Below are 26,034 nucleotides of genomic sequence, written 5' to 3' on the forward strand. Positions count from 1 at the left end.
CCTTTCTCGCGTGTTGGAAACTGCCGACTCGTCTTCAACCTACAAAAGCGGTATTCATCCAAACTTCAGAGTGGTTCGTTGGCAATGTTCCAGCAGGCGCATTACCACCTGGAGATCCTCACGTCACTGGGGAATATAACTACAGATTGGGGTTGTCCTCTAGGTTCATGCAATTTGTAAATAACACTGTCACCTTGAACAACCAGTTTGGCAGCAGTTTGGCGGGGTGGAGAGATGGTCCTGTCGTTCTAAATATATGTTACTGTTACTTTCGCCTCCTTTTTCTAGTGGTAGAGCGTCCGCCCGGAGAGCAGAAGGTCCGGCGGTTCGAACCCCGCGTCATACCAAAAGATTTTTAAAGATGTTCCTTGTTGTTACCCTGCCTGACGCTCGGCATTAAGGGTCTTAAACAAGGACTGGTCGGCACGGAGTCAGTAAACTGTGTCTGAGTGGAGTATTCACGTTAAACTGCGGCATGGTATCTCAGTGGGTTAGCACTATGAAATCGGCATTAGTCCGGACTAGTGCAAGCAGCCACACACACACACATGGGCAAGTCGCTGTATCAGTGCAATAATCTTGGAGGGTTATTTAATCAATTCTTTTTCAAAAACTATGTTTTTTTGTAATCACTGTAATAGTGTTAATGGCCAGTTTAGTTTATGAGTAATGGAATAATATTCATTCGAGCGCTTCACTCTGGAAGAGCGTCATTGTGATTATCGAAAACTGGAATTGTTCCTGAACAAAAACATAAATGATGTGAGACCTGGTCGTAACGCAACCAGAACACAGTCTTTGAATTCTTAGTTCCATTGGCTCCATGACCGCTTTACGAATTGCATGTGTCGTGAGTTTTTGTTCTGGATATAATCTAACAATAAAGTCTTCTTATCACAGACCGGCTCCGTGGTCAAGTGGTAGAGCGTCCGCTCGAAGATCGGGAGGTCGTGGGTTCGATTCCCGTCCGCGTTATACCAAAAGACTTTAAAAGATAGTACTTGTTGTTACCCTGCCTGGTGCTCGGCCTTAAGGGGCTAAAGTAAGGACTGGTCGGCTCCTATTCGGTGTACTGAGTTGGGTATTCATGTTAACCTGCGACATGGTATCTCAGTGGGCTAGCACTATGAAACTGGCATTTGCCGGGACAAGTACGCGCAGTCACACGCATGCGCGCATGCGCGTCGCTTTATTACTGCAATAATCTTAGACGCGACCTTAAACCCCATTTCACCCCACCTCACCATCCTATCACAACCAATCCTTTACCGCAACCGAGCATTTTAAAGAACAATGTTCTGTGTCTCTAAAGGTAAATAACCTGTATGTTCCAACTGGTAAGGTCGAACAATGTATCACAATTTATTGCTGCAGATTGTTGTCTTTCATATTTTTGGAAATTCTGTTGTTTATGTTACTTTACATTTTGTGTATACTTATTTCAACATTTCATATAAGGATGACTTGCATGTTGGAGCGGCTTACTTCCTTCTTCCCAACACAATAGAATCAATAGCCCCATTCGTCGTTACCAGACCACCACGTCCCTTGCCAGGTTAACAATACATGTTGTCGCGGAATATACAGCCAGGAATATACTTCCCGGTTTTAACCCAGTGTTGGTTAAATAAACTGAACTGTACAGCTTTGGTACTGGAGTTTATCGGAGGTGAGGTCTTCTCACAACATATTTCTCTCTTCCAACAACAGCTCGTTGACTTGACTTGAACCTTGACGTCTCCATCAACTCCTGTTACCCAGGAGAGTCCAGTCAGGCACCTTGTAATGAGTCTCAATGTGCCTGAAGGATCTTAAGGACCTAAATGGCTATCTAACCTCAGGTACGTTATTTAACAGGTAACAATTTAATATACAATTTATAGGGGGCACGGGTGACCCAGTTGTCCAAGCTGTCGCAACTCGCTGTGTAGTGTTGCGTTTATTGGTCACATCAAGGTGGGTTCGAATCCCGGTTCACCCCGATTATGTTTCTAGGTTTGTCAGCACAATACCCGTGCTCGAGGGTTTCACCAAAGTGGTTAACGTCTAAGACCTGCACCACTTCGTGCTTTCCTTAAACATCAAGCTGAGACGTCGTTATATAACAGACATACTGTTCAAAGCTGCGTTAAATCCAACTCAGGTTGTCTAGGTTAAATTTTGCGTCTCGAGGGCAATCTCGTGTTTCTTTGACGTACTGAATTGTATACATCAGAAAACTTAGACTTCTTTAACAATTAACAACGATTGGCCCCTAGAAATTCCAATACTTGAGTGTGTCAGTATGGTTGGAAACAAGATACCAGTAGACTCCAGTACGCCACGAGGCCCTGGTCACAGAGAACGTTTTGTCAACACTCATACCTTTCTTTGATAGTACTCTCAAGGGCGGTGTCAGCATGTGCATTATGTATGTACCTGAGCACTGTGTATTGACAGCTAACCCCACTTTACGTACACACATGAGGGAAACAATGTGGGAGCTGATGGCGCAGGGGTCTTCAGTTACAGATCTGACTGAAAGATGACGAGTTTCCTCTTCTCGTGCTCATGTTTTTTCAATGATCAGACTGTTTATTGAATGATATATAGAGAACATTTCAAGTGTCAAAGGAAATATCATGTTTCTCTCATCGGGTTACGAGGGAAAGCAGATATTGTCATGAGTGGCGTAGCCATGAGTGAAAATATCTCCTTTTTCCCCGTGACGAAATGAGAAAAACATGAAATTTCACGAGACACATTGAATAAGCTATTTATGATATACTTTCTGTGTAGTTGTCTGCAGGACAATTAAATGATTTCATTACAAATGTGAAGCCTTGTAATGTAAAGTATCCCTGTGTAGCAGAGGGACGGTTCACCACGCCTTGTATTTGCCAGTTAAAAAGTACTTTTCGTGTTTGTAAAATCGTAATAAATATAAACAAAAGTAACAAAAAATATTTAGGGTAACGAAATTCTTAATCATACATTAAGACATGATTATATACAAAATCAACTTCAACAAATAATATGCTTGAAATCTACGGGACCGCTGATGGAAGCGAAAGAATACATGCTGATCAAGTAACCAGAAAGGCGCTTTGACGAGTTAAATGAGATATTTACTGTTTTTATCGAAACATTTTCAAGAGCAAAACAATGGGCAAGATGAGATAAAAACTCCATAAATGACCATCTGCCATTATATGGCCATGTCAATGTGGAACTAACGTAAACAGAAAGTCAACAGTTTGTGTATGAGCCAGACACTTACGATAAAGGGAGACAATTTACGGGGAGGTAACTCTTGTATGACAATAGTTCCGTAAAAGTGTTATGTTCACCGGAGTGAAATATAAAGTGTTATGGTCATTGAGTAAAATATTAGGTGTTATGTTCACTGCAATGAAAATATCTGAAACCTTTCTCAACTTCAGAAAACCCTGTCTTTCTCACTGAAGTAAATAAAATAACTGTTTTTTTATTATCATTTCCTGGTTTATTTCAAGAACAGTGATGTGTCCAGTGTTAACAGGGTAGTCTATGCTGTAATGATACCGCTTCTTTCAGTATACCAGCCACCAAGTACACATGTTAAACAGGTTTACAGGTACGAAATGATACATATCTTTTTTCTTTTAATCAGAGAAGATATAATTGGCATTGTCTGATTTTGTTTAGCAACTCGAGCACACGTAGGATCATGTTACTATTTTGATATAAAAAGAAATGATGGGTGCTGGGGAGGACCAGGTTGGAATTACTTGGCAGACCCATCCCTTGTGTCCATCCCTTGTGTTTGTCCCTTGTGTCCATCCCTTGTGTCCATCCCTTGTGTCCATCCTTGTGTCCATCCCTTGTGTCCATCCCTTGTGTCCATCCCTTGTGTTTGTTCCTTGTTTGTCCATCTTTTGTGTCCATCCCTTGTGTCCATCCCTTATGTCCATCCCTTGTGTCCATCCCTTGTGTTTGTCCCTTGTGTCCATCCCTTGTGTCCATCCCTTGTGTCCATCCCTTATGTCCATCCCTTGTGTCCATCCCTTGTGTTCATCCCTTATGTCCATCCCTTGTGTCCATCCCTTGTGTCCATCCCTTGTGTTTGTCCCTTGTGTCCATCCCTTGTGTCCATCCCTTATGTCCATCCCTTGTGTCCATCCCTTGTGTCCATCCCTTGTGTCCATCCTTTTTGTCCATCCCTTGTGTCCATCCCTTGTGTCCATCCCTTGTGTCCATCCCTTGTGTCCATCCCTTTTGTCCATCCCTTTTGTCCATCCCTTTTGTCCATCCCTTGTGTCCATCCCTTGTGTCCACCCCTTGTGTCCATCCCTTGTGTCCATGTCTTGTGTCCACCCCTTGTGTCCATCCCTTGTGTCCATCCCTTGTGTTCATCCCTTGTGTCCATCAGTTTTGTTTGTCTGTGAGCTAAAATATTATGATGAATGTCAAGTCAGTAGTTAACTATGAACATCTTTGCAACCAGACTATGCCTCAGTTCGACATAGGATATTAACTACAGTATCTAGAACTAGACAGTGCACAAGATCCAGGAGAATAGTGCCCCTTCAACTATGCAGTTGCGAGTCAGGATATGTCACTGTGGGAGACTAATGTCTTTTAAGCATTCATGTTACGTGCAAATGTGGCAGTAATTGGCGTAATTATCAGTTTGCAAGCATCAATTTATATACAAAACCTACCGACACGATTCAAGGATTTAGAAGCAAAACACATACTTCGGTTCAACTGTATTAAATTTCATACACTATCCTGAAAAAAACCTTTCTGTTTTGCAGTATGTTCAGTCTTTGTCATCTGTATTGCGACCCAGGAGAATGGATTTACCACACGAGAGTAAGTGGAGGTTGTGAACCCAATACACGTGTATGTTTCTTATTGAACTGGTTGCGTTAACGAGGCCAACGGAGCATTTGTTCTGGAAAGAATAGTACTTTATTAAGCTTATACTGTTATAATGAGGGTTAATAACTAATTGTAACAGTCCCGGCTCATGATGAACATACAGATAGTTTCATGCTTCATTACTTCACATGCCTTTAACTGGAAGCCACCCGTGAAGATACCGGGGTAGAATAGATCTTCAGCAGCCCAATCTTGCCGTAAAAGGCGACTATGCTTGTCGTAAAAAGGCGACAAACGGTATCGGGTGGTCAGGCTCGCTGACTTGGTTGATGCATGTCATCGTATCCCAATTGCGTTGATCGATGCTCATGATGTCATTCACTGGATAGTCTGGTACAGACTCGATTATTTACAGACCGCCGTCTTATAGCTGGAATATTGCTGAGTGCGGCGTCGAACAACAAACACACAAAACTGGAAATGGACTGAATTTTGTTCATTTTAGATTCTTGGAGAGATTAGAAATGTGATATTCAAATATGTATTTTACGAATATTCTTTGTCATTCCTAGAAATAATATATGCCTTGTACAATTTATAAGGTAATTAATTATATGGTATATGACAATCTGATTTATTGTTGTCACTGCAGCAGCAATCATGACAAACTGCGCTGACCACTGTAACGAACATAGTCATTTGCCGTCAAATACCATTCAAACACGTGTGTGTCTCCTATTGGTCAATTACCTTTCTTAGCTAATTCTGTTGCTCATATTTGGCAGCCACTGTTTGTTTGTTCATATAAGGTACTGTTCATAGCTACATTTGTGTAGCTCATGTTTGTCAGGTACTGTCCACAGTTACAAATGATTGCAGTTGCTTCCTTGGTATTTGATTGGCCAACCAAGCAATATTTTACGCTTCTAATTCCATAAATCAAACAAATTAGGTCATGTCCCTGAACGGACCCCGTTTCCTGGTTGCTTGGCAACACAAGGAAAGGTTATATTGGTGCGCTGAACGATGTCACTGATTTCGTTTTATTTTTTGTGTTAATGATTGAATGGCGGTTGAATAATGAAGTTAATATTGTTGTCACATTTATATTTAAGAATTGACTTTTTTGTACTTATGGAGTAATAAACGTTAAAACCAGTGTACACTTTTTTCGTCCATCAAACATCCATAAACACCAAATTATTTGAAGTCAATTCGTAAATGTTAACGCTCATATTTGTCAATTTCCGTTCATACCTACAAGTGTATAGCTCCAAATATCGACGACCTCTGATGTAAAATATGACTTAAAACTGAAGCATGGCTGGTTTCAATTCAACAGCAACCCAACCACTACTCAACACACAAAGGTCAGGTTCATCATTACCCTCATTGTCAATGTCGTGCCAAATGTCAAGGCTGTTCACATATTTAAGTATTTATTAACACTATCATCTCATAGAGACTTTTCGTTTGTAACACCATTTATGTGTGCAATTGAGCTACTGATCTTAAGATCATTAGGAAAAAGTTGTCTGGTGTAATATAACTCAGGTTTACAGGTTGTACTGCATTTGATAATATTTTTCTAAACCGGAAAAGGCATCACATGACTGGCGTGTTGTTATGTTTAATATTCGTATTAAATTTGCTGGCTCTTGTTGCTAATAGCAATCTGAAAACGCCTAATTGGTGGGGTCACTTGACACCTGGTTGTTCTACATGGTTCGTGTAGCACGTTTCTGGAACACAAGTATGTTGACATTTTAGAGTTTCTGTGGATTAAAAAAAGAGTGATGGTTGGGCTACTTCCGGCGACAAAACACTTTCCATGATCATAAGACATCGACTCCTGCTAAAAGAAGAGTTCATTGTACGACTCCGCCTACATCATAAACATGTCTTTATGAATCAATATCAAATAATTGTATGTGTTCGCCAAAAGATAAGCGTATGCTGCCCCTAAAATGGCACTCGTCACAAAACCCTTCCTAGCTGTGTGTATCTTCATTTGTAATGTAATTATTTCCGTACGTAGGAATGCATACGTTGATCGTTGCATATACTTTGAGGCTACTGTTCAGATGTGATAGAAAGTTGCTATCCTCCTTACGCCGTCATGTTTTCAAACATTTATCTTCAGAATTAAGCCCCGTTGCGGAATTGCATGTTACTGGGGAAACTCTTTTGCGTTCACGACAAAAGAAAACCGTAAGCAAATATTTGTTGTTTCTCCGTGGTTAGCATTTCATCTCACAGACAATAATGGATTAAATGGATTTATGAATCGCTTATTTTGGTTTGTATGTTTAAGGCTAAGCTTTCAATGCGTACCATATACATAATCTCTGTTTAGTAGACTGGCTTGCCTTATTGTACAATAAGTGAAACACTTACTGCAAAACCTTATGTATGAGTTAGATGATGCACTTGTTTCAGTTGAGGTACCATGTTCCACTACAGTGAGTATGAGGTCAGTGCAGATCAATGACCATGGAAGGAAGAGGTGTCCTTGAACAGGACAACCGGGAGTTGAAGGTGTAAGTTTACTTTAATGATTCACAGCTTCATTTTCAAATGTCTTACAAAATGTAAAAGCGTGTTCCAGATTAATGTGTGCTGATCATTATGTTCCCCAGCGTAATTGTAGTTCTGACGTTATACATTTTCAAAGTATCAATATGTATCTAAAATAATGTTGTTGAGTCGTCTGTATTTGTGGCCATGTTACATAGCCACGTGGTACCAGTTTAAATGGCAAACCAAACATCATAAAATTTGTTGAGCGATCCAGCAGAAAGGTACCTTAAAACTCACACAAGACACCGTGTTAAATGCATTATTTTGCCAAATATGATATTCAGTGAAAAATACCCACCACTCAAAATTGCAAATATACTATGCAAAAAAAGAAGGGGATATTTTGTTTTGAGGTGAAAATACTAGGAAAATACACCAGTGTCTGGCAATGAAATTAAGTGATAAATGTGGCAGGAACATTTCCGAAGATATCAAGCTCCCAAACACAACATTGTGACAATCAGTACGTGACCTCGGACAGCACATTACCAATGTCACTCAGACTCGGTTGTGAGCGGATTTATATTGTTTTCTTGAAGCCAAACGCCTAAAGACACTTTATTAAATACAATTAAGCATCGAGGATCCAACAGCATTGATCACGCGACGTGTGCAACGTGCTGAACGTTTCCGTACCAAAGGCATGTTGCAGGTTGGCATACGTCAGCATATTGTTGCCCAAACGCTGCATGTTTCTAAATCTGTCATCAGGGCCCCCTTGCACAAAGCGATCTTAGCGCTAAGATGATCGTAACTCCCATACTTTAACATAGGTTTACAATAGCCGTAGCACTAAAATCGCTTTGTGCAAGTGGGCCCTGAAGATTATGGGCCCGATACCAACATACCCATTACGTCGATGATCGACGCCGCTCTGGATGCCAAAGGGCAACAGATCCAGTTCAGGACAGAATAGTCAGCGCGATTGCATAAAGAAATCGGTTTGCAAACTGCCACTCAGTTGTTCAACAGGCAACTGGTGTAAGAGAATAATATTATGCCCAGACGGTGCGAAATCGTCTGCGCAGATGGCATTTGCGTGCACGACGTCCACGTGTCATCCCACAACTTTCTGCACCCCATTTGAATCAGAGGCGTCAGTGTTGTAAGAAATGTCAGCACTTAGATAATCGACGTTGGGCTAATGTCATGCTTTCTTACGAATTCCACCAACAGCAAAATATCCATGTCATGCCATGGCCAACACTCAGTCCTGACCTTTCTCCCGTTGAACATGTCTGGGACGTCACTGGCAAACGCGTACGTCAACGTCAACATCTACCAACCACTCCTAATGAACTCGGTGCTGCTCTGACTGATAAATGGAACAACATGAGTCAAGCGGACAATGGTCGACTCATCAGAAACATGCCTCGAAGAATTCGTGTATGTTTGGCCAACAAACATGATCTCATCTTACATGAAAATACTAGCTTTATTTTCCATGTAGCCCGCTCATGTACCCTGCTGAGAAATCAATCGGAACACACCTTAGGTAACTTGGTTAATTCGCATTAGTATCGTTGAGCTGAAATAAACCGATGTTTTTCCGCATGCATTGGGAAAAGGGAAGTTCGTTCGCGTCGTCTGCTAACTGTCAAAAGAGCTGAATGAAAGACTTTTACTCAATGAAACTTTGGACATATATTCCGGGACTGTATGAATGAATGTCAGTGAGATATATTTATTGTCAGCCAATCCCTGGGGGCACATGGTGTGATATACCCTGTATGTGAGCCTATGTACGCTTTGCTTGACAGTTCGGGATACATAGGCTCACACACAGGGTACATCGCACCATATACCCCTCAAGATCGGTTTACAACTTACATTACCCGATATTAGTGATGTTGGCTGCAAAATGCATACGCCATTGGGCCCCGACCTCTTTAACGACCTAGTGCACCACTATCTCATCACACCAACCATTAGAACCCATTACATCTGATCGCCTACTCCCCAGCAGATGTGTTCATACCATTTCCATTTGCCAATATCATGCAGATCGGACTATATCTCTTATGATTCCTACTTTACCCTACTTTTGTGCATAGTATATATGTCACGTTCCTGGTTCCAACATTGGACAGTTATACATACCTATAAGTCTTTGTGGAATTTTAGAACGGGAATCATTATCACTGCTGTGATGCGTATAAATAAAGTATACCATTCTTCTTTTATCAATTTTCATTCCAGACATGAGAGGGGGCACGGGTGGCCCAATCATCTAAGGCGCCGCGATTCGCTTTACAGAGTTGCGTCCAGAAACCTAACATTGTGGGTTCGAATCCCGGTTAGCACCAAACCCGTGCTCGTGGGTTTTACCGAAGTGGACCTGCATCACTTCCGGCTTTCCTCCCACATTAAGCTGACACGCCGCGATATAACTGGAATATTGTTAAAGGCGGCGTTAAACCCAACTCACTCACTCACCCTAGACATGCGATTTCAAGTTAATTATATTCCGCTCTGTAAAGAATTACACTTACTGCTGTGTAAGTGTCTCGTGGTTCATTTTCATCTTTATCTTTGCAAATGTCATTTAATGCAACTTTTAGTTCATTGTAGATCATATTTCATGAACGGGTTATTATCATTATCAGCATGTTTCGACAGTGCTCTCATCGGATGGAAGATGAGGTTGTGTCCAGATACAACAGGACAGTGCTACAAGACACAGTTTTGTACCAGGAACTCCAATGTTAATGGAACAGGTAAATTGCAAGATGTGTATTTCAAACTCTACGGCCAACCAGGTCAACATGGCGTCAGTTGCAAGAAGACACAATCATCGTTGTATAAGGTCAGATATTCTGTCTGTATAACAACTGAAAGGCAGTTTAACACATTGTCTGTGTATTCCCTGGTACAAGAGACTGAAGCAGACACAGTGATGTACAGGGGTGGTGTCTGGCGGATTTACATTCGTTGTGAATGTACAGAGGCATACTGACAATAAATATGCTTTGTTCTGTTTAATCTCCAATTGATTTGTTTAAATTCACAAATTCGAGTTTTTTCGTAAAGTAACCTTTACTCTGAATATTCATATCATAACAAAGTGAGATGAGGTGAAATGGGGTTTAACGTCGCGTTCAAGATTATTGCACTTATATAGTGACGTGCATGTACGTGTGTGTGTCTATGTCTGTGTGTCTGCTTGAACTAGTCCGGACTAATGCCAGTTTTATAGTGCTGGCCCACTGAGATACCATGCCGCAGTTTAATATGAATACCCCTCTCAGACACAGTATCCTGTGTCCGAGCCGACCAGTCCTTGTTTAAGGCCCTTAATACAGAGCGCCAGGCAGGGTAACAACAAGTACAATCTCTTGACATCTTTTAGTATGACGCGGCCGGGGATCGAACCCCCGATCTTCCGCCTTCCGGGAATATGCTATTGGGCCACGAAGGCAGTCCTTTCATCAAAAGAATGTATTATTCTCACCCTGTATGCGTATATATTCACATACCTTTCAGGCAAAGTCTCGTGTTCCTGCTCTTCGTCAGAGAACCTGAACTGCTTCAAGGTATACACCAGCGTGGAACAGAGACCTGGGTAAATACGTGTTTTGTATAGATTTTCTTAACGTAAACCTTTCAGTCTGAAAATATAGAATCTACGCCATATAGCACTATCGATTGATAACAGCAACAAATCAAAGTGAAAATGATAACATCTGCTGCTAGAATATAAGTTGTAGCAGGATCCCTCGGGGTACATGGGGTTTATGCGTCCCACGGTGGGTTATACAATCCCATGTTCCCCGAGTGATCCTGCTACAACGAATTTATCTTACCGTCATGTTTTAATATGACGTTGTGGAATAATTCAAATACATTCCAAATACATGGAAAACAGCTGCTCGATTAAGCTGAGGTTAGCTTGCGCTATGTGACGTGACATCCATTGTTTCGGAAAAAAGCGTGCGTCTTTTTGTTTTGAGAGGAGTATAAAGGATTTAATTTATCTCTCAGAAATGCACGTGCGTCCTGTACTGTTCGTGGCGTGGTATAAAATACACCCCCCCCCCCCCCCCCCCCCCCCCTGAGATATATCTTAACCTTACAAGGCGGGTTACACAGTATATTATCAAGATCACGAGGACCAATCAGATCTCATCATTCTGACATGGAGGTATGATAATACAGCTTATATCTCACGTGCTATTTCAACTGCGGCATGGTATCAAACAGGCACGCACGCACGCACGCACGCACACACACACACACACTCACACTCACACACAAACACAAATACAAACAAACACAAACAAACAGGAGCATGCGCGTCACTATAATAGTGAAATAATATTGAAAACGACGTTAAACCCAATTTCTTCTCACTTCCACCTATTTATTTCCAGATCTTGTTATATTCTGACACACAGATGATGCAGTTAGAGATATGTGTCTTGTGAGGACTTCAACTGAGTTGAAGTTGCCCATTCCCACCTTATGTTAGGTCATTGTTTTGGTCATTAGAGCAAAGCCGACCACACTATTACTCTAGCCATGATGCATATGAGAATTCCACATTTGGGGCTGTCACACATCCGGTAACTTCATGTAGTAGTCTGTGGCGACATATGCTTATGCAGACAATTATACTTTGTGAAAATGTTTCTTTTACAGATGTCTTGCTCAGTGTATTGCCTTGCCGCTTGTGTGTGAGTACAGCGTTGTTCATATCTGACGGTACTGTGGTAAACCCACTTAGGCAATATAAGTAAACATCGTTTCAAAGCATTGTGCGATCACTACAAATGGTAGCTGTACAACACCCTGTCAGTTCAATTTATTTAGAAATCGACAAAGCTAAGTTGAAATGTGTTGTATTGAACTGTAAGTCTAAAGTATCAAGTCGGTATTAGGCACAACATCCATCCGTGAAACCGTTGGTAAAACTACAACCTGTCCAACCACCGACACAAGCTCTTGTACAAACTGCTGTCCAACACCTAAACACAACACTACAACCACAAGACCAACCACAACCTCCCGTACAACTGTAAGTGATCGTACAACGGTACGGGAACGTACAACCAGATCCACCCCTGCAGCTGGCACAACTACTGCAACATCAATATTCACCGCGACTACTACAACTGGAACTCAAGGTACTCCCACCGTTACCATCAGAAGAAACCTAGGTTATTTATGTCTGAATGGTTTATTTACTCACATATAGTATGATTATTGCAAACGTGTGGATAAAAAAAGAGGTTAGCTACACATAAATTAATCTATGTACGTCGCCAAACATATTCGAGTGGTCAAGCTCGCTGACTAAGATCATTAATTAATGTCATCGTGTCCCAATTACGTAGATCGATGCTCATGTCAATCACTGGATTGTCTGGTCCATACTCTATTATTTACAGGCCGCCGTCAAATAGCTCGGATATTGCTGAATGCGGCGAATAACAAACAAACAAATAAGTAATTTTGGCAGGAAACGATAATAAATAACTAAGAGAATCACACAATTTGTGACGGTCATTTTAAAAATTTAGACATTCTCTGTGACGTGTATAGCACGAATCTTATACTGATACAAAAGCACAGTGCTTACTGTTGTTTAAGACAAGGTCAAGCCTGAAGCCTCCTCACCTGCGTCATTGCCTTTAGTGGGAGGAGTGGTTGGGGGTTGTATTGGAGGTGTCGTCATCACTGTTGCCGTCCTTCTGCTGTGGCGGGCATGTCACTCCAGGAGAAGGTATTACTTACCTGTATCTGTATGGCAACTTACATACTTCGATAAAGCGCTATTATTTCTCAAACTCTACTTCCTTAATTGAAAGTTCAAGGTGGGTCCACATTCGAAAATGCACGCACCTACTATAAAATATAAAAGTGGTTCATCAAACTGTATTACTAGTAATTATTGATAATATAAATAAAGATCTTTTTGTCCATGCGTATATATATTGCCACGTGCCCTCCGTGTCGACGCATGTTCCCTCACATGAACGTTATATTACAGACATCCACACAAGCAAGACGGATCAAGGCAGAGATGTTCTCACATATATCTCTCTAACTTATCATCTCAAGACACTACAATGACATCTACAGTCCTGGATGTAAGTCTGGCGTCAACAGGACAACATGACCCGAGTGCTCAAGAAGTTGTACATGACGTTATCCAAGACAGGGCGGTCATTCATAGACTAGCCATATATAGTAATACTTCTCCCCAAGAACGCTCTATCTATACACACCTAGACAAGCCGGACGGGGAAGAGAATGTTGACTCACACACATACCTCGGGCTGGTAAGTTGCTGTTATTCCATGTACGTGTGTTACTTGGGTATGTGTATTACACGGCAGGGGTAGGCTGTGCACAAGGGTGAGGGGAGGTGCATGCATGTATATCTATATGGCTGCTTGTACATGTATTCGTTTTGTTTGTTTGTTTATGAGGATATTCCCCTACTTAAAACACATCTCCACTAATACACTGTGACAAAACATTCTAAAGAGTCATCAAACGTGCAGTGTAAAGATCAGCTCGCGACGGAGCACGTGCAACAGCAGCAGAGAACACTATCAACTCTCCATTCCCCAAAAATAATGGAGCGTGTGTTTCTTTGTTGTTTAACGCCGAACTCATTAATATAGCAGCTACATGACGGCGGTCTGTAAATAATCGAGTCTGGACCAGACACTACAGTGATTAATATCATGAGCATTGATCCACGCAATTGGGATACGATGACATGCATCAGCCAAGTCAGCAAGTCTGACCACCCGATCCCGATCTTACGTCAAGCATAGTCTTTTTTACGGCAAGCATGGGTTGCTGAAGACCTTCATGTGTACATTTTGTCAAACGTAGTAATTCTATTTAACCTATAAGCCTTCCATCTAAACTGCATATCTGACATATGCCGTACAAGAGAGTATTTCGAGGTAAACTCAGATGGTTTCAGTGATTGCATGAATTCAACCGTTTTTATTATTTTCTCAGATTCACACATACGGTAACGCGTCATCTGTAGAACGACCACCCACAGTCCCTGACATGCAGCAACAGGACAACACGCAAACACCATGGCTGAAGACAGAGAAGACTATGAGCTCGCTAAGCAGATGCCATTGTCACATGAGTCTAGCGACCAGGGCGTCTACATAGAGATAATAGGTTAGGTATCTGGAACACACTCAAGGATGAGGTCATGCAGTGTTCAGTCCTGGAGACAGTTGACATGCCGAATGACAGGTGCAGCAACTGACTATTTAAAGTACGATGCTGCATGAACTTCATCTAATACAAAGATCACAAGAACACTATCTCCACAAAATTCCAGCTACATGACGGCGATCTGTATATAATCGAGTCTGGACAAGACAATTCAGTGATTGACACTATGATCATCGATCCACGCAATTGGGATACGATGACTTCCATCAACCAAGTCAGCGAGCCTGACCACCCGACCCCGTTAGTTATCTCTTAAGCCAAGCACAGTCGCCTCTTACAGCAAGCATGGGTTGGTGAGGACCTATTCTTACCCGCATATTTACGGGTGGAAAATTAATGGAGAGCTCAAACAATAGAAGACTTCACAGATGTGTTTTAACTGTGATACCCCACTCAGACGCAGTATGCTGACTTCGAGCCGACCAGTCCTCACATACAGAATATATGCTGCAAAACCGAATTTAGAATCAATTTAATTTTATATATATATGCTTAGATTTATAAATATGCGACTACACAACACAATGAGCTTCAAAAAATGTTTTCTATTATGTATAATATACAGTTAAGTCCCGTTGTAAAGTATTTGTCTAAATTCCCATCATTTGTTTCGGATAAAGCTAATTGGATTAACGGCTTGACTGTATCAAAAAACAAGTAAACCGCTTTCCTAATCAGTCCTGAATGGAATAAGCCTCTGGTTTTACCCTCGATGCGCCCGTAAAATCACTATCTTTCTGAAGTGGATTCCCTGATTGGTCAACATGAACGTCAAATAATCACGTCTTTTACATTCATATATTGTTCTTTTGGTATTTTCTGTAAAATTACTATGCAGATGGTGAAATTATCATAACGATTTTTTTTTATCTTTTAGATAATGAAAGACTTCTCTTTTTTCTATATTATTTCTTGCCAGATGTAAATAGCTCTTATATGGAATGTGGGTGTGGTAGATTCCACACACTCTTTTACAAGTCAACAAGGTATTAATAATTAGCGAAGTAACATATCTTATATCAAATCAAAACCAAATAAATTGTACACTGGGCAGAAAAAGTTACACCACCAATTATAATTTGTTGTTTTATTGCAGCTTTTGTGACGTGAGTAATAGACTCACCATACTCGCCAACCTACAAAGAGATGTACAGCACATTTCTCAACACATTATAGTAATTGTGAAAGTGAATTGCATGTGACAAGGCCACACGTGTATTTCTTTTCTTTTTCATGACAGGTAATGTAGTGGTTTCCTTCTGTATGTTATTAGAGATGACAAGAACAAGAAATTGTAATGTACACAAATGCAATTTTAGTTATTAGTATAGTTTTGTACATAACTGCTGGATTGTACTTTTGACTGTTTCATTTGCGTTTTCAATAGACATTAATAGACTACATGTCAAAAGTAGCCAAACATAAATAGCAGCTATTATTCTGCTATTTGGGTCTGCTGTAAAATATTTGTCCGAATTTGTAGACCTTTTTTTGGATACTTAAATATTTGCATTTCACAATGATAAAAACATTCTTGGTTCGTCCATACATATACTTGTGTCAGTGCGGGTAGCTAGGGTGGAGCTGACATTTTGCTTATTCGCAGTAATCCCTATCATTGAATGAATTCCGGAAACAAAAGGTTTTGATGTCAGCGGTGACACTTTCAATGCTATGTCATGCACCATAATTGTAAACAGTGTCAGTAAACATTTTCGTCAAACTAATGCATATCCTACATCCACAATCATGACATTACTCTGAAGTTGTCATTTAAGTAGTGGAACATCTTGGTGAGATTGTTCTTATTGTATTGGCCCCTTGGGGGTTCCAGGCTAGATGTGTGCCCGGCTACCCGTGCTTGTTGTGCGAGGCAACTAAGTTGATCAGGTGGGCTGCGTGTCATCATGCATCAATGACGTGGGATACTGCTTATAACATCAATCACTGGTTTGTCTCGTCCATACTTTATTTGAAGGCCGCCATCAATCATGTGTCAATAGCTGGATTGTTGCGGAGTGCGGCGTTAAACGACATGCAAGCAAATGTTGTCATATGATCTTTTCTTCAGTTAGTGTATACAATATGCTAAATTCACATACAATAAAGTAAAACTCTCTATGGAGCCTTACAGACTGGAAACGTATTTCTGCGTCAACTGTGTGAATAGGAGATCGACCTTCACCTCTATAACCGCAAAGACCTGAAAAAAACTATGGCTTTTAACATCTGAAATAAAATGGTACATTTGTACAGATATATTTAGGCTGAAGTATTCGTCATACCAAATGGATAATAGAATACTGTGCTTGCTCTTTAGGTTTCACCTATTTCATATTATATATTCAAACCATAAGCTGTGCAAAAACTACTGAAATTTGGGTCCAACTTCGGCGATCACCATACAGTGGACGACTGTTATCACGCACTAAAACTACCCGTTTTAACCTTCTCAAATGAACACCTGTCTCTGCTAATGTTTACGACTCTTAATTATCACCCCTCATCAGATGCTGTGAAAAAAATAAAATAACAGGGATTACAATGAAAATTATTCTTTGCAACATCTCACAGATGAGTGAGTGAATGTAGTTTTACGCTACATGACCTTACTTAACTGAGTCTGGGCGAGGTACATGAGACGCTGAGCAACTACCGTGACAGTCATATGTATACAGTTCACTAGTTTACACATGGCCACCCCATCCCAGACCCTTGACCATAGGTCTTCAGCAACCCATCCTTGCCGTGAAAGGCGACTGTGCTTGTTGTAAGAGGCGACTCACGGGATCGGGTGGTCAGGCTCGCTGACTTGGTCGCTTGACAAATGTGTGGATTGATGCTCATGATATCAATTACTGGATTGTCTGGTCCAGGCACGATTATTACGGACCGCCGTCATTTAGCTGGAAAATATTGTTAAACAAAAAAATAAACGCCATCCCGATTTCGCCTGCAACTAGCACCTGCCACCTGCCTCTGTGTTTATATACTCTTAAAAAGAAGAAGCGCATAACGGATATTTTTGGCCATAAATGCAAAATGTAAGGCCCCAAGAGATTTTAAATTAAGAGGTTTAATGTGACATGGTGTCAATGACAAATTTCCCGGATCAAAATGATCATAACAAGGACATGCAAACCATCAGTCGGGAAACACGTACGATTCGGAAAAACGCACCCAGTTTATTAACAAAAGGGCCATGGAACTGCACTACATCCGACTGCGCCACCTACGTGAAAGGACGACCACAGACACCTCAACCGCATCCCAAATACCCGGACTGCGCAGAATCTCCGACCAGACCGTACGAAACCGTACAAACATCAAGTGTTCTCTCCACAACATTTTGGCTCAATACCTTTACGGTTCCATGTATAAATGTATTGTCCTACCCCATACAAATCTGGCTTTGCGTTTCTATTTCTGAAGAGTATATGTAGAATTAAATTACACAGTAACTGTAATGCTTCTTTGTGAACAGTAAACAATGAAATCAATCATTTCTACAAACTTTGACTATTTCACGTTCGTCGTCAAGACACATAGCGCCTTCACATCAAGGAGTCTCGTCGCATGCAAACATAAGGTTTTAGCTTACAGCCTCAGATGTAAACTGTTGGACGCTAAATGCATGTAAAGTACATCCTCAGGGGCAAGAAAACAAATGTTGGAGTCACTACGTATCATAAAAATATCACTTTTTAAAGGAATTTAGATGGGGGTCCAATGTCGTCCCAAAGCGTCTCTTGAGTGTTTTGTGTTGACTTTCAACTAGATACTTATCATAACGTGTTTACTGGTTAATTAGATACACTTGATATGAAATGTGATAACAATTTGTACCTTGTCTTGGTTCGCAAAGTCCATATTCGGCCATTTAGAGAAATGTCGTTTTTCAAAATTTTCTGCATGTTTCGTGGGGCGGTCAAGGCAGGATTTTGTCAAAAGTGTGCACTTTCGTTTCAGAGCACCAAACTTGGCACACATGTACATTTACCATTTCAGCACCGTCCCCTGGTGGTAGAAAATCCAAGATGGCTGCCAAAATGGCTGAAATCTCAAATGATGTCTATTTATACTCAAAAGATCATAGTTATCTTGTCAATCTAAGTCATTTATTCAGGATTAATTGCAACAATGCTTTATATAATTCCAGTCTATCATGCAGCGCCCCCTCTTGGTGGCGAAAAGCTAAAATGACCGCCAAAATGACGTAATTTTCTTAAATTGTCAAATGTTTGTTCGAAATATCAGTATTGTTTGTTCAATTCAATAAAATTTGGGTTTGAAACAATTCCAAGAAATGTTTTACTGAATGTTGTAAATTTTACACAGTCAATTTACCTGAAGCCACAAATGAGGATTCACAGTGGAATGAACAGATTGAATTAGCTGGATTGAAATATCATTCGTGTGATGAGGTATGAGAAAACTTTCTCATGTACACATAACAACTGATTTATCTACGTATTATTATGATTATCAGTTCATCCTTTAGGCCATGGATGGACTTCGACTCCAAGAGATGGGTACATTGTATGCATGCAGGTATGAGTGTATTGTATGCATGCATGTGTGGGTGCATTGTATGCATGCAGGTATGGATGCATTGTATGCATGCAGGTATGGATGCATTGTATGCATGCAGGTATGGATGCATTGTATGCATGCACGTATGGGTGTATTGTATATGCATGCACGTATGGGTGCATTGTATGCATGCACGTATGGGTGCATTGTATGCATACAGGTATGGGTGCATTGTATGCATACAGGTATGGGTGCATTGTATGCATGCACGTATGGGTACATTGTATGCATGCACGTATGGGTGCATTGTATGCATACAGGTATGGGTCCATTGTATGCATGCAGATATGGGTGTATTGTATGCATGCAGGTATGGGTGTATTGTATGCATGCAGGTATGGGTGTATTGTATGCATGCAGGTATGGGTGTATTGTATATGCATGCACGTATGGGTACATTGTATGCATGCAGGTATGGGTGCATTGTATGCATGCAGGTATGGGTGTATTGTATGCATGCAGGTATGGGTGTATTGTATGCATGCAGGTATGGGTGTATTGTATGCATGCAGGTATGGGTGTATTGTATATGCATACAGGTATGGGTACATTGTATGCATGCACGTATGGGTACATTGTATGCATGCAGGTATGGGTGTATTGTATGCATGCAGGTATGGGTGTATTGTATATGCATGCACGTATGGGTGTATTGTATGCATGCAGGTATGGGTGTATTGTATATGCATGCACGTATGGGTGTATTGTATGCATGCATGTATGGGTGTATTGTATGCATGCACGTATGGGTACATTGTATGCATGCACGTATGGGTGCATTGTATGCATACAGGTATGGGTGTATTGTATGCATGCAGGTATGGGTGTATTGTATGCATGCAGGTATGGGTGTATTGTATGCATGCAGGTATGGGTGTATTGTATGCATGCAGGTATGGGTGTATTGTATGCATGCAGGTATGGGTGTATTGTATGCATACAGGTATGGGTGTATTGTATGCATACAGGTATGGGTGTATTGTATGCATGCAGGTATGGGTGTATTGTATGCATGCACGTATGGGTGTATTGTATGCATGCAGGTATGGGTGTATTGTATGCATGCAGGTATGGGTGCATTGTATGCATGCAGGTATGGGTGTATTGTATGCATGCAGGTATGAGTGTATTGTATGCATGCAGGTATGAGTGTATTGTATGCATGCAGGTATGAGTGTATTGTATGCATGCAGGTATGAGTGTATTGTATGCATGCATGTATGGATGCATTGTATGCATGCAGGTATGGGTGTATTGTATGCATGCATGTATGGGTGTATTGTATGCATGCAGGTATGGGTGTATTGTATGCATGCATGTATGAGTGTATTGTATGCATGCATGTATGGATGTATTGTATGCATGCAGGTATGAGTGTATTGTATGCATGCAGGTATGAGTGTATTGTATGCATGCAGGTATGAGTGTATTGTATGCATGCAGGTATGGATGCATTGTATGCATGCATGTATGGGTGCATTGTATGCATGCAGGTATGGGTGTATTGTATGCATGCACGTATGGGTACATTGTATGCATGCAGGTATGAGTGTATTGTATGCATGCAGGTATGGATGCATTGTATGCATGCATGTATGGGTGCATTGTATGCATGCAGGTATGGGTGTATTGTATGCATGCAGGTATGGGTGTATTGTATGCATGCAGGTATGGGTGTATTGTATGCATGCAGGTATGGATGCATTGTATGCATGCACGTATGGGTGCATTGTATGCATGCAGGTATGGATGCATTGTATGCATGCACGTATGGGTGCATTGTATGCATGCAGGTATGGATGCATTGTATGCATGCATGTATGGGTGCATTGTATATGCATGCAGGTATGGATGCATTGTATGCATGCAGGTATGGGTGTATTGTATATGCATGCACGTATGGGTGCATTGTATGCATACAGGTATGGATGCATTGTATGCATGCAGGTATGGGTGTATTGTATATGCATGCGCGTATGGGTGCATTGTATGCATGCAGGTATGGATGCATTGTATGCATGCAGGTATGGGTGTATTGTATATGCATGCGCGTATGGGTGCATTGTATGCATGCAGGTATGGATGCAGAGCAGATGCTGTGCCCCCTAGAGGTGCGTGACCTTGAAAGTCACAATGAGGAGACTATGGGTAGCTTCTACATACAACAGCGCGATGAAGTCTATCCAGTTGTGTGGAAATCACTGACCATGTCCAATACACAGTGTATTTACTGTAGTGCTATCGAACACTCGTTTGTAAGATAACAAGTATGTATAGTGTAGAAATGACTTGGCCATGTCAAGTGGACAGTGTAGGTTCGAGTCAAACCGACGTCCACTAAAGCCACTTGCAGCAGCTACAATGGTTCCTGGTTTCTTCCAGAGAAGGTCTGTAGTATAAAACAGGATGGTAAAAGTGGAAAACGAAAAAGCGTATAAACACTGACAAAATAGTTAACAATTGAAGCCAATCGTATTTGTTTGAATAATGTGTACTTATATTTTATTTTATCATTGTTCATATAATATACGTCTATCTCGGTACAGGATGTCTTTCTTGCTAAGGAATGTTGGCATCGCTTCTATAGGAGGGCACTCGTCCTCTCTGAGAGATGACACTATTTTCATCGTACAGGGCTTGCATCGGTGCCTGGGAAGTATTTGTCCTTTACGTTATGAACATGGCAGAAAGGAAGTACCCAATGTCGAGGGCTTGATTATATCAGGGAGTCTATATTTGTATAGTCTGCCTGATTATAGGACACGGCCTCACCGTCACCCAAACATATTCACGTTCACTGAAGGACTGAGTTCACCTTGACCTTGGTCCAGCCCCAAGGAGAAGAAAACGACTGTATCGGGAGACTGAAAATCTTTTTATATCGCCTGTCATTGTTTATGTCAATAAGTTTCCACTTGTCAACATTCAACTGTTATGTCTCGAGTGGGACTTTTGAGACATATGCAGACCCATCCATTTCCAAGATAACAGGTGTGAGGCAGTGGATTCTGTACTCGACCAATTAGTTTATTGTTTGAATCAGTAGACATTTTGGCATGTAGTTTGGGGGGTGAATACCATGTTCATTGTTCAAACTGATGATATTACTTGAAACCAAGGTTGTCAATTTTCTGTAAATGTATTATGAATGTTTTGGGGGATTATTATACATAATGCCGTCATGTAAAGATAAATTGATCTCTGTTAACCCTTCACATGCTATGTCGTAGCCTTGAGTGAAAAAAGTTCAGTTCGGTTCAAGGTCGATCTATAATCAGTTGATTACAACACTCCTTATAAGCCGATAATGCCACGTGACACGTTTTCATTTAAATGCTATGATATGATGAAGCGAACCTGCAATAGAACATACCAACATTGGGCTTCACATATTAGACATCTGGTTTCCCGTATGGTTTTGCCGAGCTATGGATTGCTCAAGATGTCGGAAACTTATCTCTAGTTTTTGACGTCTTCGAGCAAAGATAAATTGATTGGTGTAAACAAGCTCATACATAGGCCATTCTACTTTGTAAAGTGATTTGAAAAGAGAAGAATATATATATATGACATTGAAGTAATTAAGAATAAGAAAGCCCTGCTTAAATTTCAAAGTGGGAATAATGCATTAGGCATTCAGAAACTTAGGAAAGGTTTAAGCACTGTGCTTGATAAGGAATATTCTTACTATTAAATGCTGTGTTTTAGAAGATGAAGAACATGTACCGTCGCGGTGTCCCCAATATAACGATATACGCTTTTCATGTTTTTTCCCCAATATGATTAATTATCAGGATATAAAATCCATTTGTTTATCAAATAAAACAACATTTATGCTTGCAAAATTTGTGTTTGAGATGTTCAAGATTCATGGACACAAGTTATAAGCAGCGCAACTGTGTACAGTATTGTATCAGTAAATGCACGTGTCGTATCGTGGGTCTGTTGACCTAAAGAACATAAGATGATGTCAAGGTCATACAGAGACAATGTCTCCTCATTTGACAGCTTGCATTTCAATATTTGAATGCATAGATTTGAAATATAATGTGTCTGTGAACAATAAAAGTTAATGTACGGAAAACCCGTGCAGACGGCCAGAAAGTGTATTTAAGTCACACCCCAGTTCAGTTCACCAATGGTAAGGGTACAATACATGCAGGAGCCACCCCATTCGGAAGTCATGAGAGACAATGATAAACCACAAATAAATAAAATGTTCACATTTTAGATACAGACTGCTAGCAGGTGTATAAAACAAAAAATGTTAATAACATGGCATGACAGGGAATACAGAATTATTAGACAGAATAAAAGCTGGGCTATTTCAACACCACACCGGCCACATGTCGATAACATTTTAGTTTAACATATGACAATTATTTAAAAACCTAATCCAGATATTGTGCGCATCCCCCCCCCCCCCCCCCCCCCCCCCCCCCCGTCTGACGAGTCAGCACTGGCTCGGGGGGATTCCATCCCTTTATACTGGCTTTACAATATAAGCGGATACACACTTACGCCCACACGCCACGTGCCGCGCGACTCCTGTTTACACAATCGGAGCAAATGAAGCGGATGGGACGTTTACACACTGCATTATTGGCAATTCCGTATATTCCATTTATACGGGATGGATAAGGATTTCATTTCAAGGCTAAACAATTATTTCCAAAGTACAAGACATACTGTAATTTAGAATTCAAATATTAAAAAACTGAACTGTATGTCAGTGGAAAAACACACTTTTCTATGACATGAAATGCTTCTTTAGGTTGATTCTAAATCTCCCAAACCAGTCTCATCTCGGCGTACATGTACAAACTACAGAAATCAGGATATATATCGTTGCCTGAGATTCCTGATTCCTGCAAAATGAATTCCAGTAATGATATTTTGAGACAATGACTATGTTTGGTTTGGTTTGGTTTGTTTGTTGTTTAACGCCGCATTCAGCAATATTCCAGCTATATGACGGCTGTCTGTAAAAAATCGAGTCTGGACCAGACTATCCAGTGATTGGCGTTATGAGCATCGATCAACGCAATTGGGATACGATGACATGCGTCAACTAAGTCAGCGAGCCTGACCACCCGATCCCGTTAGTCGCCTTTTACGACAGGCATAGTTGACTTTTACGGCACGCACGGGTTGCTGAAGACCTATTCTACCCCGGATCTTCACGGGGCCAATGCGATGTTCTGAAAAGAGAACCATATACTTACAAATTGAACGAGTGCGTGCAGATTCAATGGGATGCCAGATATGACGACACCTTTACCTGCACGTGCTTATTATAAGCTGAAAGCGACTAATTATAGTGTTGATTTGCGAATGTATTCATTTTAAATTCCAGAGATTAGAGGTTCAGAAAATATTTCGATTATTTAAAATATTTACACGCAGCTGCCACATAGCTGGGATATTGATGAGTGCGACGTTAAACGACAAACTGATTATTCGATCAGTTATTAGATACGTAAAAAGAAAATACACTCCCATGTTTGATGGTGGCTAAAACTGAAGCAAGAAATGGCCATACGATGGTTGTGTATTGGGTACGGTATCATAGTTGTGTTTCTGGATCTTACGCTTGGAGTGTTTCGGCGACTTGTCAGCCTAGTAACGTTTTGTTTACGTTTGTAATGTTTGGATCAAAATTCACGTGTGTATCTGTGTTCTTTCTATCCCAGGCAGTTTACTATGCTTGTGTCAATGAGCTAAGTGTGGATTGTCTAGACGTCACACTGATATTCAAGAGTTCCGAACATGCCCAAATATAGGTTCAGGAAATGGCAACATGATTTCCACCTTTCCCGAAATTACTGGCGATTGTTGCAAGTTTAGCCAGAGATTAAAAGTAAACAAATATTCTGCAGTTAAAATAGAAGTAGATATAAATATACTTTGAAAGAGGTGATCTTACGTACCCTCTCAGGGGGACAATAATTTTACGCTACTTCAACCCCCGTCGACGGCATAGCCACGAACAATCACAGTTACTAATCATACACTACCGATTTATAAAATACAAAACTTTTTACAACAAAAATTTGTGAATTAGTTCTATATCTTTTAAAAAGTTAATGATTAAACTTGAATTAACATTGCTAAAAAGGTCCTTAACTGTTTTGACACTGAAATATTGATCCCTTTTAATGGAAAAATCAATACAGTCAAGCAGGACATGCCTTACTGTGATTCTTTCATCACAAGGGAGACAAAACGGAGGATCCTCACCTATTAATAAATATTCATGAGTATATCTACTATGGCCAATAAGACATCGTTGTAAAATGACCTCTTCAAATCTGGACTGACAACCCAAGTAGGTGGAACCGACATTTGGTTTAATTTCATGTAACTTATTCATACCTGCTTGGGCGTCCCACTTCTTTTGCATCAGATCTCGGATGTAACATCGAATCACAGGTTTGTAATCACTGTATGGGATAAGAAGTGGTGTTGCAGATTTGTTGAGTGCTGCTTTTGCTGCAACGTCAGCCAGTGTGTTACTATTTATGCCTATATGACTGGGTAACCAACAAAAGACGATGTCGTATTGGCCAGTTGAAAGATCTTTGTAAAGTTCTGAAATATCTAAAATAATTGGATGAGTCGAAGATACATTAGTTGGCGCCTGAAGACAAGAAAGAGAATCAGAAAAGATGATAAACTGCTTATCAAGACTGTAAGGAAAGCATTGGTCTCAACAGTGAAAATAGGTCTATTGTCTGGTATTCTTGATGATATAATTTTTGATCCAACGACAGTGGCACTTGCTACTTTGCCACCATCCTTGGA

The 26,034-nt window shown here is 40.7% G+C and overlaps 1 protein-coding gene across 2 annotated transcripts; it reads left to right on the forward strand.

The window, feature by feature from the left end:
* Positions 1 to 1,576: 1,576 nt before the first annotated feature.
* Positions 1,577 to 16,779, forward strand: LOC124118202. 2 transcript variants are annotated; one of them, XM_046480323.2, is made up of 11 exons: positions 1,577 to 1,841; positions 4,779 to 4,836; positions 6,989 to 7,056; positions 7,285 to 7,385; positions 10,045 to 10,142; positions 10,909 to 10,987; positions 12,064 to 12,098; positions 12,303 to 12,548; positions 13,015 to 13,147; positions 13,415 to 13,706; positions 14,404 to 16,779. In XM_046480323.2, the coding sequence occupies exons 4-11, from the start codon at positions 7,333 to 7,335 to the stop codon at positions 14,566 to 14,568; spliced, it is 1,101 nt and encodes a 366-aa protein (XP_046336279.2). In that variant the 5' UTR covers positions 1,577 to 1,841; positions 4,779 to 4,836; positions 6,989 to 7,056; positions 7,285 to 7,332; the 3' UTR covers positions 14,569 to 16,779. The 2 variants fall into 2 exon arrangements, with proteins under 2 accessions (XP_046336279.2, XP_046336280.2); XM_046480324.2 differs by lacking the exon at positions 6,989 to 7,056.
* The last annotated feature ends 9,255 nt before the right edge of the window (positions 16,780 to 26,034 follow it).

Source organism: Haliotis rufescens, unplaced genomic scaffold (genome assembly GCF_023055435.1).
Source record: "Haliotis rufescens isolate VD_foot unplaced genomic scaffold, xgHalRufe1.0.p SCAF_22, whole genome shotgun sequence".
NCBI classification, from domain to species: Eukaryota; Metazoa; Mollusca; class Gastropoda; order Lepetellida; family Haliotidae; genus Haliotis; species Haliotis rufescens.

What these genes read in the sequence shown, in the direction of transcription:
- LOC124118202 (XM_046480323.2), top strand. Translation starts at nt 7,333, where the DNA reads ATGACCATGGAAGGAAGAGGTGTCCTTGAACAGGACAACCGGGAGTTG. An exon ending in GACAACCGGGAGTTGAAGGT is followed by an intron (nt 7,386 to 10,044) that starts GTAAGTTTACTT and finishes ATGTTTCGACAG; the next exon opens with TGCTCTCATCGGATGGAAGA. An exon ending in GCATGTCACTCCAGGAGAAG is followed by an intron (nt 13,148 to 13,414) that starts GTATTACTTACC and finishes GTTATATTACAG; the next exon opens with ACATCCACACAAGCAAGACG.